Genomic DNA, 21,260 nt, shown 5'->3' with positions numbered 1-21,260 from the left:
CAAAAAACACTCACCTCCTCTATTTGCTCGTGCTGCGTGCTGGCAACCCTACCACACTTCCATGTGGATCTAACAGGTTAGGGGGAAAAAGTGGTTAAAACCCAGGAGAACCCTATCACAAAATACTTCCAATGTACTATAACCCCTAAAAATCAAGCGAAGTACCCAAATCCAGAGCTGACATTGCAGAGGGAGCAGTTATGAAAAAAAATCTAAATGTATATGCTGCAAATCCAAGTTCTTCATGTACATCCACACCCCACTGGTTATCTAAAAAAGTAACATGAGAAGAATCTAATTTCAAGCAGAACCCTTGTAGCACACGGTGGATATTTTGCTGGAGTAGGGTTTCCACCCCTATAAACAATAGATTCAAAGACTCCAGCCAAGTGCACTAAATACAACTTGGCTGGAGTCTTTGAATCTAATGAGAAGAATCTAAATTATTTTCAGAGGAGTCAAACACCACTGTGGATATTGTGCACAGCTCATTCCAGCATTCTATTGCTAATTTTGAAATCCACAGACACTTGGGTTTCAACTTTTAATGTTTCTAGATGTAAAATCCAAAAGAGTTCTCTTTTCTTCAAAAGTGTAAGCGATCACCTCCCCTTTGAGGCACCAATACAAAATCCCTTATCCAAAATTGCTGTGACACAGATAAGTCCTTACATCCTTTACACATCAGTTTACAATTCACATATCCAAGACATGGGAAACTACCTGTTTGTTTAGGTTTCAAATAAACCTGTGTGTCTCTGTATCCTTCTGTATATCAGCTTTCACGAACCTATTCTTGATATTAGAAGCTCACCTATAGGACATCAAAGGAGGAGATTGAAACGCTTCAATCTGAGGATAGGTGTTCTTAATAACCACCCAATGTTTACATAAACTTTCCTATTTAGCACCATATCCACCCTGTCTTTACAATCTACTATTCTAAAAAGGTTTTATCATTTTCCTGGGGTGACAACTATTATAGAGCAACAATGTGTTCTTGTCCGTATCCTTTATAGTCCATATACAAAAATTGTAACCTACTATTCTAAAGGTTTTATCATTCTCCTCGAGTGGCAACTATTATAGAGTAACAATGTGTTCTTGTCCGTATCCTTTATATTTAGTATACAAAAATTGTAACCTACTGAATAAATACAGTCAGGTCCATAAATATTGGGACATCAACACAATTCTAACATTTTTGTCTCTATACTCCATGGTGTAGGAATTACAACAGTTTGCATATGTGCCTCCCACTTGTTAAGGGACCAAAAGTAATGGGACAATCGGTTTCTTAGCTTTTCCATGGCCAGGTGTGTGTTATTCCCTAATTATCCCAATTACAATGAGCAGATAAAAGGTCCAGAGTTCATTTCAAGTGTGCTATTTGCATTTGGAATCTGTTGCTGTGAACTCTCAAGATGAGATCCAAAGAGCTGTCACTATCAGTGAAGCAAGCCATCATTAGGCTGAAAAAAACAAAACAAACCCATCAGAGAGATAGCAAAAACATTAGGCATGGCCAAAACAACTGTTTGGAACATTCTTAAAAAGAAGGAACGCATCGGTGAGCTCAGCAACACCAAAAGACCCAGAAGACTACGGAAAACAACTGTGGTGGATGACCGAATAATTCTTTCCCTGGTGAAGAAAACACCCTTCACAACAGTTGGCCAGATCAAGAACACTCTCCAGGAGGTAGGTGTATGTGTGTCAAAGTCAAAAATCAAGAGAAGACTTCACCAGTGAATACAGAGATTTCACCACAAGATGTAAACCATTAGTGAGCCTCAAAAACAGGAAGGCCAGATTAGAGTTTGCCAAACAACACCTAAAAAAGCCTTCACAGTTCTGGAACAAAATCCTATGGACAGATGAGACGAAGATCAACTTGTACCAGAGTGATGGGAAGAGAAGAGTATGGAGAAGGAAAGGAACTGCTCATGATCATAAGCATACCACCTCATCAGTGAAGCATGGTGGTGGTATTATCATGGCGTGGGCATGTATGGCTGCCAATGGAACTGGTTGTATTTATTGATGATGTGACTGCTGACAAAAGCAGCAGGATGAATTCTGAAGTGTTTCGGGCAATATTATCTGCTCATATTCAGCCAAATGCTTCAGAACTCATTGGACGGCGCTTCACAGTGCAGATGGACAATGACCCAAAGCATACTGAAAAAGCAACCAAAGAGTTTTTTAAGGGAAAGAAGTGGAATGTTATGCAATGACCAAGTCAATCACCTGACCTGAATCCGATTGAGCATGCATTTCACTTGCTGAAGACAAAACTTAAGGGAAAATGCCCCAAGAACAAGCAGGAACTGAAAACAGTTGCAGTAGAGGCCTGGTAGAGCATCACCAGGGATGAAACCCAGCATCTGGTGATGTCTATGCGTTCCAGACCTCAGGCTGTAATTGACTGCAAAGGATTTGCAACCAAGTATTAAAAAGTGAAAGTTTGATTTATAATTATTATTCTGTCCCATTACTTTTGCTTCCTTTACAAGTGGGGGGCACATATGCAAACTGTTGTAATTCCTACACCGTTCACCTGATTTGGATGTAAATACCCTCAAATTAAAGCTGACAGTCTGCAGGTAAAGCACACCTTGCTCGTTTCATTTCAAATCCATTGTGGTGGTGTATAGAGCCAAAAATATTAGAATTGTGTCGATGTCCCAATATTTATGGACCTGACTGTATGTTAGAAATATAGTTATAACAGCTCTACCAAACAATCTTTTTTTTGATGGTGCAAGCCTCACCAGACCTTGGCCCAAAAGTCCATAAACAATTGGTCTTTTTATTGTGCCAAATGCGACGTTTCAGCTCTGTGTGATTTTGAACTAGTGGATATTTTGGATATTTTGACCGTCTAACTTTCAGAAAATTCTAACATTTCCTAAGGGTATGGCTACACATGGCGCAGGTTCGATGTGGATTTTTCTCTGTTCAAACACTGCAGTTGCAAAATAAAGCTGATTTGGGCTTGTTTTTTACAGAGACATTGCTGGCGGAATTGCAGCGGGGCTTCCTGTCCTTTCAACTTTTGCGTTGCAAAGGTTGAAAGAATCAGGTAAAATCCACAGGATAAAATGAACTGCTGTGGATTGAAAAGCTATAGCGCAAGCCAGTTTATGCTGTGGGTTTTCTCTGCAGTGTGTGGATGAGCTTTCTGAAATCCTATCCACTTTGCTTGTACTGTAAATGCTGCGGATTTCCTACATGAAAATTTTGCTGCGGAAAGTCAGTAAGTACACCACATGTGGCCAAAAAAAGAATCATTACTCACCCCACCGATCCCCTACTGCCGCTCTTCCCTTCCTAGTCACAGCTTGACACACAGGAAACGGCTGAAAATTCCCTCTTAGCTAATTACTGGCTAAGGTGGGTAACCCTTCTTGGTCCATTTAAAAAATACTGTATGCCTGTGCATTCAAAGATCTTCAGTGATGTTGTTTCCTTTGTGATTTCAACTGGCAGCGTTGTCTTATTGTTACAGTGATGTGGGTCCATAGGTCTTCACAACTGGAAGGTACAGCCTCCAAATAACAGCTGCAAACCAATTCAGTCTAAGAGCAGCAGCCAGATTTGCAATTGCCTTGCTGTAATGCTTTTTCTTTGGGTGGAAAAAATTTGAAACTGGTAGAAAAAGTATTGCTCCAATAGATCTAACATTTAAAATGAGGAAATTCTGCAAATAGTCTGCATTGTCTAGCATTTTGTGTCTTCAGCTCCTATGCAGACATATATCTCCACAGTAACAAACCCTGTATAGTCTCATCCTACAAGTCCCGTCTTACTTATAGGCTACTTTCACATCTACGCTGTGTATCCCGGCTTTGAGATCCAGCAGAGGATCTCAAAATGCTTCCGTTTTCTCCCCAATGTGGACAAAATTGTTAATGGGGACAAAACAGATCAGGATGCATCAGGGTTCCGTTCCACTTTGTTCTGTTTTGTGACTGGACACAAAACCGATGCAAGCTGCGGTTTTGTGGGGAAAAAAAGGATCTGGCACCATTTACTCAAATTGTTTTTAGTGCCTGATCCAGTTTTGTTTCCGGGAAAAAAAAAACGGATCCGTAACCCATTGACTTGCATTGTTTTTAATGCCGGTTTGCTCAGTTTCGATTTAATACAACCGCATACGAAGGGAACAGATGCATCCTGATGTATTAAATCAAACTGAAGCGTTTTGCTCTGGTTTTGAGATTCTCTGCTTTGATCTCAAAACTGGAATACAAAGCGCAGACGTGAAAGTAGCCTAAGTTAACTAATCAGTATTAAAACGCAACAAAAACTATGTAAGTGTGGTAATGCTATAATCATACAGACCTGGAAAATGAAGGTAACAGTTTAATTTTACTGCATAAGGAACGCCATAACTTCCCCCCATAAAATTGTGGCAGAATTGCGTTTTTTTTCCAATTCTACCCCATTTGGAATTTCTTTACATGTGCACTTATTCGCCACTGGTACATTGTGGATAGATGTCTAGGTGACGGTATATGTCCCAGTTGCAAACTGGATTATAAGAGGGATATAATTTTATCACAAAATTGGACCTTGCTGCAGTTTTCCTTTATATGTTTTCTTTGTGCTCTCTTTATCTACTATTTTTGTTTAGGATAGCTATTATTATGAGCTGGAATCTGATTGGTCGTTATGGACAAGTCTTCTATTTTTCTTGCACGAGCATTTGCACTGGTTTCCATGAATGTTCCTATTGTCTTTGTAGTTGTCGGGAATACAGTGATCAAAAATCTAACTGGTTTTCACTTCTACATATGTTTTATTACAGCATATTCTGGCATTGACAATTCAAGCCTTGGTATTTCAATTCCGTATTCCAATTTCATAAATGGAAATGCTCCATATTATCATACTCTTCCTGTCTCTGCTGGACAATATACTTGTGAAACAAATAACTCCAAACACGTGATCCATATTGGTTGTGAATCATGCCCAGGAACAGAGTTCTGCAATGGTAAATTAAGTAATAATGACTCCTACAGGTAAGAATATTGCACATCTATTGTTTGTTTTTAACCCTTCAGTAGCACAGAAGCCTCTCTTAAGGGCACTGTTCATAGGAATGCTTGTTAGTGATTATCTGCCTATATAAATGTATGCTGGTTCATCAGGTAATAGATCATTTGTGTGGACACAAAAATCGTCTTTTGTCGGCAGCAGATCGTGCTGTGTAAACATTCTCTGCTGCCGGCAAACAATGATTCTGTATGGGGACGAGCAACGGCATTAACAATCGCTCCTCCCCATACTGTGGAGGAGTTCGCTGCATGTAATAGCAGTCGCCTCCTCCACTAATGAGCAGTTGTTTGCCGGGAAGGAATGCTTTCTTCTCCACAATTGCCTGCTGTTTCGTCCAGTGTAAAGGGACCTTTAGAGTCTGATCTCCATATGGCACAGCCTACTGTCCTTGTAAACTGTAAAGTTCACCAAAAGCATAGTTTAAGTTTAGAACATCTTATTATTTACATTCATAATCTGCATAAAAGGTTGCCCCAGTAACCCCTATTTGATATTCTTCGATCATTTATCAGTATCTTGTTTTACCCCCTAAAATTAAAAGTGAATGTGTAATGCGCAGTCCCAGAACCTTGCTGACATTCCATGATTGTGGCTTCTCACAGAAGCAAAATAACTGAAATAAAGTGGCCTAAATCGGAGAAAATGCTCAAAAACCCCAAACACTGTGGCGTGTTTATAACCGGGGGAGCAATCCCTCCGCATGTGATCCGCTGCTAACAGCAATCCCCAGCAAAAATGCATACAATGGAGGATGTCGGCAGCAGACCACATGCTCCACAAAAGCATCCTACACAAGATGGGATAATGTGTGGATGCAAATATACAAATACATAAATCACTGTGAAAGGTGCACCACAATGATATGCAACTGACAATACTGGGTAATCCCTCAGGGTGATGTTAAGAACTGAGACTTTAGCCAATGTATTCCAGTCAGGAACACAACAGAGCCCTTTTGCACCACCGTCAAGGTATCTCAGTGTGGCATTGGTCCTATCACTAGACTACCTACGGTGTGTGAACACGGTCTGAGAGGTGTCACCCTCCTTTCTGTCTCATTGGCCTCTAGGTCTGAAGTCTATGAGGCAACAGAACAGTGTAGGAAATCACAATGACATCACAGTGACTTCTTGGGCCAGGTCTCGCAAGATGATGTGATGATGTGGCGCGGGAGGGGACAATGATGTGTTCATGACCACCTGCGCCGGGATGCCCAAACCCAGGCCACAAGCGGTCGATGGAGAACGGAACAGAGGTGAGTATTATTTTTTTCTTTATGTATGTATACTAATGCTGAAAGATATAGAAACTCTAGCAATGTAGATGCAAACTCGTGAGTCTTTATTGGAAAATGCGGCTGTATAAAACAGGTGTGACATTTCGGCCTCACAGGGCCTTTATCAAACTACAGCAAATCATAAAATAAACATAACATACACTCACCTAAAGAATTATTAGGAACACCTGTTCTATTTCTCATTAATGCAATTATCTAGTCAACCAATCACATGGCAGTTGCTTCAATGCATTTAGGGGTGTGATCCTGGTCAAGACAATCTCCTGAACTCCAAACTGAATGTCAGAATGGGAAAGAAAGGTGATTTAAGCAATTTTGAGCGTGGCATGGTTGTTGGTGCCAGACGGGCCGGTCTGAGTATTTCACAATCTGCTCAGTTACTGGGATTTTCACGCACAACCATTTCTAGGGTTTACATAGAATGGTGTGAAAAGGGAAAAACATCCAGTATGCGGCAGTCCTGTGGGCAAAAATGCCTTGTGGATGCTAGAGGTCAGAGGAGAATGGGCCGACTGATTCAAGCTGATAGAAGAGCAACGTTGACTGAAATAACCACTCATTACAACCGAGGTATGCAGCAAAGCATTTGTGAAGCCACAACACGCACAACCTTGAGGCGGATGGGCTACAACAGCAGAAGACCCAACCGGGTACCACTCATCTCCACTACAAATAGGAAAAAGAGGCTACAATTTGCACGAGCTCACCAAAATTGGACTGTTGAAGACTGGAAAAATGTTGCCTGGTCTGATGAGTCTCGATTTCTGTTGAGACATTCAAATGGTAGAGTCCGAATTTGACGTAAACAGAATGAGAACATGTATCCATCCTCTGATGGCTACTTCCAACAGGATAATGCACCGTGTCACAAAGCTCGAATCATTTCAAATTGGTTTCTTGAACATGACAATGAGTTCACTGTACTAAAATGGCCCCCACAGTCACCAGATCTCAACCCAATAGAGCATCTTTGGGATGTTGCGGAACGGGAGCTTCGTGCCCTGGATGTGCATCCCTCAAATCTCCATCAACTGCAAGATGCTATCCTATCAATATGGGCTAACATTTCTAAAGAATGCTATCAGCACCTTGTTGAATCAATGCCACGTAGAATTAAGGCAGTTCTGAAGGCAAAAGAGGGCCCAACACCGTATTAGTATGGTGTTCCTAAAAATTCTTTAGGTGAGTGTAAGTTCATATGAAAACACCATGATCGTGGTACACTTAACAGTGTATAACTAACAACATAAGATAATCGACAGGCCTATATCAGACATCTGTACAGTAGTCTTAATCAAGAGTTCGGTGAGATGGTGGCACAGTAGGCGGAATATATATAAAGGTGATAAGGAACAAAACCTCATAGATAGTATAGGATGTATTAATTGCAAGATCGTATCTTCTATAAGGAACAACTCATAAAAATTATAGTCCAATAGACAATACAGAGTACATGAAAATATATATTACATACAGTAAGAAGCAACAATAATCTTGTGGATGGTGGTGGAATCATTAAACTTTAAAGGGTTTGTCTCACTTCAGCAAATGACATTTATCATGTAGAGAAAGTTAATACAAGCCACTTACTAATGTATTGTGATTCTCCATATTGCTTCCTTTGCTGGCTAGATTTATTTTTCCATTGCATTATACACTGCTCGTTTCCATGGTCACAGACCACCCTGCAATCCATCAGTGGTGGTCGTGCTTGCACACTATAGGAAATAGCGTCAGCCTCTCTGGTGGCTGGGACCATGGGAACACACATAGGTTAATGCTTTTTCCTATATTGTGCAAGCACGACCACCAATGATGGATTGCAGGGTGGTCTGTAGACGGGCATATTGAGTAGCACTGGGTAAATCCCCAAAATTTGATGATTATTAGATGATTATTATTGAATGATTATTAAATCTATGTAGAAATACATACCAGAATCACCAAGGTTAAATGATTATTCAATTATTATAAAACATAATCACCAATATTAAATGATTATGAGGGGATATTTATGAATGCTCTGGGGTTGGGAGTTATAAAGGATACTATCAGGATGCTTCAGGTGATACTAGGGTCCCACAAACAAAGGATCTTATGCACTATATATCCTGCATTACCATATGAGTTGCTATATATAAGCAATTTTATTACAGTTGGTTCAAATTGTTAATAACCTTGTAACATTAAATTAGATTCTGGATCTCATATTCTCTGTTCAGTCCCTTTGGTTCCAAGCTATCAAGTTTATATATACAGAAGGCTTCCCTGGTCTTTAGTTGTCTGATTCTGTCGCCTCCTCTTCTGCATGGTGTCACCTGTTCAATCACTTGGTATTTCAATTGGGAGAGGTTGTGACCTGCCACGTCAAAGTGTGCCAGTACGGGTAATAGGAGGTTTTTCTGCCCAATATTGAACTTATGTTGGCATACCCGATCACAGCTTTTCTGTGTTGTCTCACCCACATATATCTTTCCCCAAGGGCATTTTAAGACATATATTACAAATGAAGAGTCACAAGTGAAAAAACCTTGAATAGGGAAGCTTTTACCTGACTGGGGATGCTAGAAATGGGAACCTTCTATGACATTGGAGCACTGCATACAATGTATGCAGGGGAATGAGCCCCTCGTCTGTGTACAGAGAAAGGTTTGTCTGGGGGTGATTTTGGCCGACCCGATGTCTGTTTTTACTAGCAGGTCTCGTAGGTTTTTGGGGCGATATGTGCAGGCGAGTATCGGATTCTTGAACTCTGCTACCTCGGGGTAAGCCTTTTGTATAATAGGCCAATGGTTCCTGATATTATTCAGAATCTTGTTTGCACTCGGGTTAAAGAAAGGCAAGAAAGGATTTCGTGTTTTTGTCTGTTTGGGTTTGGGGGTATGTGGTGTGTCCGATTTGTGAAGAAGGTGTTGTGGATAGCCTCTTTCTGTGAACCATTGTCTCATTTCGGTTAGCCTTGTCTGTCGTAGGGAATCTGTTTTCACGATCTGCCGTACCCGCTCAAATTGGGAATGTGGAAGAGACTTTTTGGTGTTGTACGGGTGGAAGCTGGAGAAATGTAAAAGGTTATTGTAATTATGGATAAACACAAATACATTGAGGAAGTTCACAGACAATTGAATGACAATACAGTTTACACTAAACTACCCAGTGACCCGACTAAACAGATTATGAAAGAATACAGAAGGTAGTGACCCACTACCATGACTTAAAGGTTATTTATGACTCCACTGTCACCTTCTTATCTAATTCTAACCCCTCAATAATCCTCCTGGGCGTCCAATAGTGGCCTCAACCAACTCTATCCTTTCTTCATTAGCGATACTTTTTGAAAAGGTGCTGACTCCAATCGTTAGGGAGACAAGATCCTTTCTGTTGGACACCTCCTCTTTCCTACATATAATAAGCAATCTACCCCCTCTTGCACCCAACTCTATATTGGTCACCTGGGAAGTGGTGAGCCTTTATACTTCCATCCAACACCAGAAGGGCCTGACCGCAGTACAAAAAAACGCCTCCCGTCTACTGACATGGAACCAAGGGCTGTTAGTTTCTATATGGAACTGCTTGAATTGATTTTTCTGAATAACCTCTTCCTATTCCAAGAGGTTGCAGGGGACCGCAATGGGGTCTAATGCAGCGCCGCCCTATGCAAATTGTTTCATGGCTGACTTTGAAGATACCTTTATTTATCCGGACATTCTCTTCAAAACACAGGTTATCATGTGGAAACTATATATCTATGACATCTTTTGCATATGGGAGGGCTCATTAGAATCCTTGCTGGAATTCCACACATTCCTTAACTCCATCTACACCGAACTTCAATTCACCATTCATCATGATCCGAACACAATCAGTTTCCTAGATAACATGGTGACCAAAGACCAATCGGGCATACTAATAACAGACCTATACAAAAAATCCACGGACAGCAATAACCATTTAAATTTCTCCAGCTTCCACCCGTACAACACCAAAAAGTCTCTTCCACATTTCCAATTTGAGCGGGTACGGCGGATCGTGAAAACAGATTCCCTACGACAGACAAGGCTATCCGAAATGAGACAACGGTTTACAGAAAGAGGTTATTCACAACACCTTCTTCGCAAATCGGACACACCACGTACCCCCAAACCCAAACAGACAACAACATGAATTCCTTACGTGCATACTTTCCACCCAAGTGCAAACAGGCTTACCCCGAGGTAGCAGAGTTCAAGAATCCGATACTCGCCTGCACACGTCGCCCCAAAAACCTACGGGACCTGCTAGTAAAAATAGACATCGGGTCGGCCAAAATAACCCACAGCCAAACCTTTCTCTGTACACAGAAGAGGGGCACATTCCCCTGCATACATTGTATGCAGTGCTTCAATGTCATAGAAGGTTCCTATTTCTACCATCCCCAGTCAGGTAAAAGCGTTATTCAAGGCTTTTTCACTTGTGACTCTTCATTTGTAATATATCTCTTAAAGTGCCCGTGTGGCAAGATATACAGTTGCAAGAAAAAGTATGTGAACCCTTTGGAATGATATGGATTTCTGCACAAATTGGTCATAAAATGTGATCTGATCTTCATCTAAGTCACAACAATAGACAATCACTGCTGAATGTTCCTTATTGGTTCTTAGTTGTTTGCCCATTCTCTTTATCTGTCTTTATGCTCTAAATCTGCTGGTGCTTATGAGTTTCCATTTGCATCCACTGGTGTTGTGGAGGGTCAGCTCTTGTCTGGCTGACACTTTCTCCCCCAAATAAGTAGAGTCTTCCCCAAGCGACAGCCTCTTTGGACCTTCGGGTCACATAAAACCACTCTACCTTCCCTTTTTCAGGGTTTTCCCTTGTTTACTTCTAACTGTTTTTTATTTTTATTTTTTCTCTTCTTTTTGTTTTTTGTCGGTTGTCTCCCCGTTCCTCCCTTGTGTTTTTTTTCCTTCCCCCCTCCCCCCACAGCAATGGGGTCTCTGAAGATCGCATCATTCAACGTGAAGGGTCTCAACACTCCCGAAAAAAGGGCCCAGGTACTTCATCACTTCCATCGCCAAAAGGTACATATTGTCTGCTTCCAAGAAACGCACTTTAAGGAGGGTAGCGCCCCGAACATACGACATCGACACTACACCACCTGGCACTTTGCAAATAATGCGGTAAATAAGACCAAAGGAGTCGCCATAGCGATCCACAAGTCTTTACCCCATCAAGTGCTGGGATGTACTGCCGACCCAGATGCGAGATATCTGGCCCTCGCATTACTTATTGGAGGCCAAGAATTAACCTTCCCTAACGTATATGCCCCTAACCAAAATCAAGCTCCCTTCATTGTAAACCTCATTAATAACGTCATACCATTGCTCCGGGGGACTGTTATCTTATGTGGTGACCCTTATCTGATGCTTGACCCGACACTTGACAATATGACTGGATGTGCCTCCCTCACATATTCCACCATTAAAAAGGTAAAACGGGCACTGCTCCAATTGCAATTGCGAGACGACTGGCGGATCCAGCACCCAGTTGATAAGGATTACACCTTTTATTCTGCCCCCCATGGCTCATATAGTCGCATTGACCATATCCTTTTCCAGCAATCGGCCCTATCCTGGCTTGACTCCACACAAATAGGAAATATCCTTTGGTCTGACCACGCTCCCATATACTGCTCCCTGAATTTGCCCTTCCTCTCTAGACAGGAATGGACATGGCGATTAAACGAAAGTCTCCTTCTTGACGCGGGGTGCGCTGCTGACCTTGCTAGCAGTATAACAAACTTCTTGTCAGATCACAAGGAGGATTCTATCCCAATACCGATCCAATGGGAGACCTTGAAGTGTGTTCTTCGTGGTGTGCTCATTAAGCAAGGCTCCCGTCTCAAGAAGGAGAAAGCCCACTCACTTAAGCTTGCTCTACAAAGAGTCACTTCCCTGGAACTTGCCCACAAACGAGGACTTACCCTGCAAACCCTGTATGATCTCCAGAATGCACGTATGGAAGCTAAATGCCTCCTAGATGTATCCTACAAACGTATGGTACAAATTTGCAGGAGTAAATTCTACGAATACGGGAACAAAAGTGGCCGTATGTTGGCAAGGGCTCTAAGGGGAAGACTAGCAGCCTCCCATATTCCCGCTATCAAAAATGCCCAGGATCGTATGATTCACACAACCACTGATATCGCGGCTACTTTCCACTCCTTCTACTCGAAGCTCTACAATCTGCCCCAAACATCCCCTCAGGTAGTGGGCAAATCTCCCGACCTACCTCTCCTACTTCCCAAGCTTTCTGCGCTTGATTCTGCCACTATGGAGGCTCCATTCACAGACACTGAACTTCATACGGTACTTAAGTCGCTCCCGGGTGGCAAGAGCCCAGGCTCTGACGGGTTCACGGCTAGGTTTTACAAAGCCTTCTCCTCCAATCTTTCCCCTATTATGCTCCAGGTCTTCAATGGAGTGTCTCCTGGGCTCCCCTTCCCGGCGCAGACCACGGAGGCGCATATTACGGTCATTCCGAAACCGGGAATGGACCCGCACCTGTGTGCCAGCTATCGTCCTATATCCCTTTTAAACGTTGATCTCAAGATCTTCGCCAAATTAATGGCGAACAGATTGAACGCTTATCTGCCTTCCCTGGTTTGCGCTGATCAGGTTGGATTTGTGCCGGGAAGGGAGGCCCGGGACAACACTCTTAAAAACCTAGACATCATCCACTTTGCCAAATCTAAAAAGGTCCCCCTTATGGTGCTCTCCCTAGATGCAGAAAAGGCCTTTGACCGGATATCTTGGCGCGCCATCCATGAGACTCTCTCACATATAGGCTTGGGCCCAATATTCCTGTCAAAGATCCTGACACTGTACCAAAATCCCACCGCTAGAGTCAAAGTAAATGGTGCCCTCTCCCCCCCTCCTTTCCAATCCATAATGGGACACGACAGGGCTGCCCATTGTCCCCCTTACTATACATTCTAGTTATGGAACACCTGCTGGCTTCTATACGTGCCAATCCAGACATAACGGGAATAAAGATCGGATCACAAGAGTATAAGTGCGCGGCGTTTGCTGACGATCTCCTTCTCTACATAACCAACCCACGTATCTCTTTGCCGTCCTTACTTCGGGAAATATCTCAATTTGGTATTTGGTCCAATTTTAAGATTAATATGTCCAAGTCAGAGGCCTTAGACGTCACTTTGCCAAATGACCTGACCCCTGCTCTTAAGGCTTCTTTTCCCTTTACCTGGCCACCTAAAGGCATAACGTATTTGGGGATTAAAGTGACAGCAGATATCTCAAAACTTCATAAATTGAACTTCGCGCCCCTCCTCTTACAGTTCCAAAAAGACTTAGACGGATGGCGTAAATGGGACTTTTCTTGGTTTGGAAGGATTAGTATAGTAAAGATGACCCTTTTGCCAAAACTACTGTACCTTTTACAGACTATCCCCCTTCACATACCGTCCACTTTTTGGTCCCAACTCCGTAGATGCTTCACGCAATTTGTATGCTTCACAAAATGGGAGATAATGACTCGCACCAAGGAAACAGGAGGAGTGGGTCTTCCAGATTGTCAACTATACTATCACTCTGCAGCATATGCCCGAATGTTGGACTTGACACGTACTGATTCTCCCAAGTCGTGGGTGCAAATTACAAAGGATACTTCAATGTGCGCGGTATCAACCCTCCCATGGCTAGTGGGCTCTCCACGCCAAACGTCGTCACATTTGTCCTTCTCTGCTCACCATACCCTTGCAACCTTAGCATCCATTGGTCGCTCAACCTCACTGATTGACCCTAAAGGCCCTCTGTTGCCAGTCACTGATCATCCTAGATTCCCTCCAGGACACTCTTCTAAACATTTTCTTCAAGGCTCAAGAACCCGACCGATCAGGTTCTGCCAGGTTCTCTCTGGCCCCGCACTAAAACCCCTGTCCCAGATTTTAGAGGCTCCACTAACCCGCAATTTCTTTGAATACCTGCAGCTCCAACACTTTTATACCTCCCTAAGTAGAACCCACACTCTGGCCAGGAAACTCACTGAGTTTGAGCGGATGTGTGTCTCCTCCTCAGCGACCCTACACCCCATATCCTCGGTATACAAACTACTGATACACCAGTGATCCTCATGCCTTCCTCCATATTGTCAGGCCTGGGAGCGGGATCTGGGGAATCATTATACCCCAGCCCAGTGGAACAGATGTTTCCTTCTAGCACACAAATCAACGGTTTCGCCAAAGCTCAGGAAACGAGCTACAAAATTATATCTAGATGGTACAGAGTACCAGCACTACTCCACAAATCGTTCCCGACAGTATCGGACCGTTGTTGAAGATGTCATAAAGAGGAAGGCACGATGATCCATGTGTGGTGGAACTGTAGCGGCTTACGGCCCTTCTGGAACTTCGTTCATAGAATAATTAAAGAAGTCACAGGTGTCCCTATCCAAAATTCCCCAGAAGCTCTTTTATTGTTCGACAGTGTCCTGAATGTCCCGGCATATAAGAAATCCCTCCTAAAATATATGGTTCAGGCAGCAAAGGCGGTGATTCCCAGGCATTGGAAATCCCTTTCTCCCCCTTCGCCTGAAGAGTGGTTTGACGAAATTGCTCTGTATCAGAGGCTGGAAGATCTCATTAGTATTACGCCCGCAGACACCGCACGATATGTGAAGATATGGGGCCCCTGGGAAGCCTTTCGCTCTTCAGCCGCATTTCGTGATGCGCAGGTTTAACCGCTTCAGCAGAAAGTGTACCCTTCCCCCTTCCTTTCCTGCCCCCTGTTCCCTTGTCCAATGTCTTGTCTGTCTATATGTTATTGTAATTTTACATGTCCATCTAGATATGCCTAACTCATATTCTCCCATAAGATGCACTATGTGATGACGGGTGTGTATACCCACCACAGCTTTGTGGACATCATGTTTGAACTGTTAACATTGCTTGAATTTGCACATGTCTCTATTTTGGTTGTACTGAAAAATTTCAATAAAACCTAAATTTGAAAACAATAGACAATCACAGTCTGCTTAAACAAATAACACACAAAGAATTAAATGTTACCATGTTTTTATTAAACACACCATGTAAACATTCACAGGGCAGGTGGAAAAAGTATGTGAACCCCTAGATGTGAATGATGCCTTGCACAAGAGCTCTCAGAAGACCTACGATTAAGAATTATTGACTTGCATAAAGCTGGAAAGGGTTATAAAAGTATCTCCAAAAGCCTTGCTGTTCATCAGTCCACGGTAAGACAAATTGTCTATAAATGGAGAAAGTTCAGCACTGCTGCTACTCTCCCTAGGAATGGCCGTCCTGTAAAGATGACTGCAAGAGCACAGCGCAGACTGCTCAATGAGGTGAAGAAGAATCCTAGAGTGTCAGCTAAAGACTTACAAAAGTCTCTGGCATATGCTAACATCCCTGTTAGCGAATCTATGATACGTAAAACACTAAACAAGAATGGATTTCATGGGAGGATACCACAGAGGAAACCACTGCTGTCCAAAAAAACATTGCTGCACGTTTACAGTTTGCACAAGAGCACCTGGATGTTCCACAGAAGTACTGGCAAAATATTCTGTGGACAGATGAAACCAAAGTTGAGTTGTTTGGAAGAAACACACAACATTATGTATGGAGAAAAAGAGGCACAGAACACCAACATCAAAACCTCATCCCAACTGTGAAGTATGGTGGTGGGGGCATCATGGTTTGGGGCTGCTTTGCTGCGTCAGGGCCTGGACGGATTGCTATCATCGAAGGAAAAATGTATTCCCAAGTTTATCAAGACATTTTGCAGGAGAACTTAAGGCCATCTGTCCACCAGCTGAAGCTCAACAGAAGATGGATGTTGCAGCAGGACAACGACCCAAAGCAGAAATCCATATCATTCCAAAGGGTTCACATACTTTTTCTTGCAACTGTATGTGGGTGAGACAACACACACGTGATCGGGTATGCCAACATAAGTCTAATATTGGGCAGAAAAACCTCCTATTACCCGTACCGGCACACTTTGACGTGGCAGGTCACCAATGGCGTATATACAGGGGTCGCAGTTGCGACCGGGCCCGGCACTCCAGGGGGCCCGGCCGCCTGTGGACCCCTGGTCCCTGCAGTAGTGCCACTCAGACTCAGGTGTGGGCCCGCGGCAGCGGCGGCGGCAGGTGACAGGGAGATGAACGCTTCCATTGTGGAAGCGCTCATCTCCATAGTGATCTGTATCGCCGTCCTTGTGCGGGCCTTGTGCCGGCAGCCTATCAGAGCGGTGCAGGCGGCGCAATGACGTCATCGCGCCGCCTGAGCTGTACAGCGCAGGACTCAGGCCAGAAGAGGCCTGCATCGCATCGCTGCTAAGGAGGTAAGTATAAGGGATTATTACTTTTTTTTAATACCGGACTTTACTTGGGACATGAGGAGACACTTCATACTGGAAAATGGGGGTGGGGGGGTGGGGAGGAAGGTTGGCACTACTTGATACTGGAAAATGGGGGGGGAAGGTTGGCACTACTTGATACTGGAAAATGGGGGGGGGAAGGTTGGCACTACTTGATACTGGAAAATGGGGGGGGGGGAAGGAAGGTTGGCACTACTTGATACTGGAAAATGGGGGGAGAGGTTGGCACTACTTGATACTGGAAAATGGGGGGGGAAGGTTGGCACTACTTGATACTGGAAAATGGGGGGGGGGAAGGTTGGCACTACTTGATACTGGAAAATGGGGGGGAAGGTTGGCACTTGATACTGCAAAAAGATGGGGGGGGAGGTTGGCACTTGATACTGGAAAATGAGGGGGGGGGAGTTGGCACTTGATACTGGAAAATGAGGGGGGGGAAGGTTGGCACTTGATACTGGAAAATGAGGGGGGGAAGGTTGGCAGTTGATACTGGAAAATGTGGGGGGGCGGTTGGCACTTGATACTGGCACACGGGGCGGTTGGCACTTGATACTGGCACAATATTGGGGGGACTATTGGGGACCATAGGGCACAGTATTGGGGTAGTAGGATGTTTTGTCCAGAAGATGGTAGGATGATGGAAAAGTAGTAAACTAAGAATTTTTTTTTTGGTCAAACTGCAGAGATTAAAAACGGCGTAAAAATGGTGGTCTGGTCTGAAAGGAGAAGACGAGGACAGAGAACATCTACATCGAAGGAGACGTCACTGGATATAAGAGGTACGGGCGCGATTTATGGGTGGGGCTGTGTGTGTGTGTGTGGTTTGAGGGCGGGTGGGGACACAGGGGCCCCATAATCTCCTATTGCCCGGGGAAATGCCCCTCCCAAGACCAGGGGGGGGGGCCCATGGATCAGTTTCGCACCGGGGCCCCATGTATTGTGTGTACGCCACTGCAGGTCACAACCTCTCCCAATTGAAATACCAAGTGATTGAACAGGTGACACCATGCAGAAGAGGAGGCGACAGAATCAGACAACTAAAGACCAGGGAAGCCTTCTGGATACATAAATTTGATAGCTTCGAACCAAAAGGACTGAACATAGAATATGAGATCCAGAATCTAATTTATTGTTACAAGGTTATTAACAATTTGAACCAACTGTAATAAAATTTATTATATATAGCAACTCATATGGATATATAGGATATATAGTGCATAAGATCCTTTGAAAAACACACTTTTGTTGCCAAAAAAATATATTTTCCTGATCTGCAAGTGTTAAATTCAAGTTTAATATATACAGCTTTAATATTCTGTTACCAAAAAAAAACACTTTTTTGGCAATCTACAACATCTGGATTAGTCAGTGTGCAATTTAGGCTAGAAATACACCCATCATTTTCTGGGGTTTGAAAAACACCATTTTCAGGCCTAGCAGCATCAGCACGTGTAAAATTACAGGCTTATATACTGCTGTCAAATTCATTTGTTAAAGAAACACTCGTTTGGGCCAAAAAAAATTAGTTGCCAGCCTTTAATGCAGATGTCATTAGATACACCCTTAATTCATTTGGGTTAGATTCAGAGATTTCAAATACTGCCATTTGGTACACCAATATTGAATTCAGCCCTACACTGGTTCAGGCCCTGTGAGATACACCCTCTACATACAGGGGTTTGATTCAGGCATTTGAAATACAGCCATTTTGGCAAAGAAATATTTAATTCAGGCCTCATGCACACGACCGTTGTTGTTTTCCGTTCCGCAAAATGGGGTTCCGTTGTTCCGTGATCTGTTTCCGTTTTTGTTTCCGTGCGACTTCCTTTATTTTTGGAGGATCACCAAACATGAAGGAAAGTAAAAAATAGTCTAAGTAAAGTTTGCCATGCAAATGATAGGAAAAAAACGGACGCGGACGCGCGGACACGGATGACAATCTTGTGTGCCTCCGCATTTTTTCACGGTCCCATTGACTTAAATGGGTCCGCGAACCGTTTTCCGTGAAAAAAATAGGACAGGTTATATTTTTTTGACGGACTGGAACCACGGATCACGGACGCGGATAACAAGCGGTGCATTAGCCGAGTTTTCAACGGACCCATTGAAAGTCAATGGGTCCGCAGAAAATCACGAAAAATATTTAATTTAGGCCTACACTGGTTCAGGCCCTGTGAGATACCCCCTCTACATACAGGGGTTTGATTCAGGGATTTGAAATACAGCTATTTGAAATACAGCCATTTTGGGCAAAGAAATATTTACTTCAGGCCTACACTGGTTCAGACCGTGTGAGATACACCCTCTACATAAAGGGGTTTGATTCAGGAATTTGAAATACAGCCATTTGAAATACAGCCATTTTGGGCAAATAAATATTTACTTCAGGCCTACACTGGTTCAGACAGTGTGAGATACCCCCTCTACATACAGGGGTTTGATTCAGGGATTTGAAATACAGCTATTTTGTGCAAAGAAATATTTAATTTAGGCCTACACTGGTTCAGGCCCTGTGAGATACCCCCTCTACATACAGGGGTTTGATTCAGGGATTTGAAATACAGCCATTTGAAATACAGACATTTTGGGCAAAGAAATATTTAATTTAGGCCTACACTGGTTCAGACCGTGTGAGATACACCCTCTACATACAGGGGTTCAATTCAGGCATTTGAAATACAGCCATTTGAAATACAGCCATTTTGGGCAAATAAATATTTAATTCAGGCCTACACTGGTTCAGATTGTGTGAGATACACCCTCTACATACAGGGGTTTGATTCAGGGATTTGAAATACAGCCATTTGAAATACAGCCATTTTGGGCAAATAAATATTTACTTCAGGCCTACACTGGTTCAGACCGTGTGAGATACCCCCTCTACATACAGGGGTTTGATTCAGGGATTCTAAATACAGCCATTTGAAATACAGCCATTTTGTGCAAAGACATATTTAATTCAGGCCTACACTGGTTCAGACAGTGTGAGATACCCCCTCTACATACAGGGGTTTGATTCAGGGATTTGAAATACAGCCATTTTGTGCAAAGAAATATTTAATTTAGGCCTACACTGGTTCAGGCCCTGTGAGATACCCCCTCTACATACAGGGGTTTGATTCAGGGATTTGAAATACAGCCATTTGAAATACAGACATTTTGGGCAAAGAAATATTTAATTTAGGCCTACACTGGTTCAGACCGTGTGAGATACACCCTCTACATACAGGGGTTCAATTCAGGCATTTGAAATACAGCCATTTGAAATACAGCCATTTTGGGCAAATAAATATTTAATTCAGGCCTACACTGGTTCAGATTGTGTGAGATACACCCTCTACATACAGGGGTTTGATTCAGGGATTTGAAATACAGTCATTTGAAATACAGCCATTTTGGGCAAAGAAATATTTACTTCAGGCCTACACTGGTTCAGACCGTGTGAGATACCCCCTCTACATACAGGGGTTTGATTCAGGGATTTGAAATACAGCCATTTGAAATACAGCCATTTTGTGCAAAGACATATTTAATTCAGGCCTACACTGGTTCAGACAGTGTGAGATACCCCCTCTACATACAGGGGTTTGATTCAGGGATTTGAAATACAGCCATTTTGTGCAAAGAAATATTTAATTTAGGCCTACACTGGTTCAGGCCCTGTGAGATACCCCCTCTACATACAGGGGTTTGATTCAGGGATTTGAAATACAGCCATTTGAAATACAGCCATTTTGGGAAAAGAAATATTTAATTCAGGCCTACACTGGTTCAGACTGTGTGAGATACACCCTCTACATACAGGGGTTTGATTCAGGCATTTTAAATACAGCCATTTGAAATACATCCATTTTGTGCAAATAAATATTTAATGTAGGCCTACACTGGTTCAGGCCCTATGAGATACCCCCTCTACATACAGGGGTTTAATTCAGGGATTTGCAATACAGCCATTTTGGGCAAATAAATATTTAATTCAGGCCTACACTGGTTCAGACCGTGTGAGATACCCCCTCTACATACAGGGGTTTGATTCAGGGATTTGAAATACAGCCATTTGAAATACAGCCATTTTGTGCAAAGAAATATTTACTTCAGGCCTACACTGGTTCAGACTGTGTGAGATACACCCTATACATACAGGGGTTCGATTCAGGCATTTGAAATACAGCCATTTTGGGCAAAGAAATATTTACTTCAGGCCTACACTGGTTCAGACCGTGTGAGATACACCCTCTAGATACAGGGGTTTGATTCAGGGATTTGACATACAGCCATTTGAAATACATCCATTTGTGCAAAGGAATATTTAATTTAGGCCTACACTGGTTCAGGCCCTGTGAGATACCCCCTCTACATACAGGGGTTTGATTCAGGGATTTGAAATACAGCCATTTGAAATACAGCCATTTTGGGCAAAGAAATATTTAATTCAGGCCTACACTGGTTCAGACCGTGTGAGATACCCCCTCTACATACAGGGGTTTGATTCAGGGATT

At 43.0% G+C, this 21,260-nt stretch overlaps 1 protein-coding gene across 1 annotated transcript in view; it reads left to right on the top strand.

Moving 5' to 3' along the window:
* Nucleotides 1–21,260, top strand: part of LOC120993430 (uroplakin-3b-like) — an 82,440-nt gene that overhangs the window by 32,295 nt on the left and 28,885 nt on the right. Inside the window, exon 3 of the mRNA XM_040421939.1 lies at nucleotides 4,814–5,027. Coding sequence (XP_040277873.1) covers nucleotides 4,814–5,027 — 214 coding nt within the window. The remainder of the gene's footprint in view (nucleotides 1–4,813; nucleotides 5,028–21,260) is intronic.

The sequence above is a fragment of the Bufo bufo genome, chromosome 3 (assembly GCF_905171765.1).
Source record: "Bufo bufo chromosome 3, aBufBuf1.1, whole genome shotgun sequence".
Classification (NCBI taxonomy): Eukaryota; Metazoa; Chordata; class Amphibia; order Anura; family Bufonidae; genus Bufo; species Bufo bufo.
The sequence above is the reverse complement of the archived record's forward strand: the minus strand, read 5'-3'. Positions and strand labels throughout refer to the sequence as shown.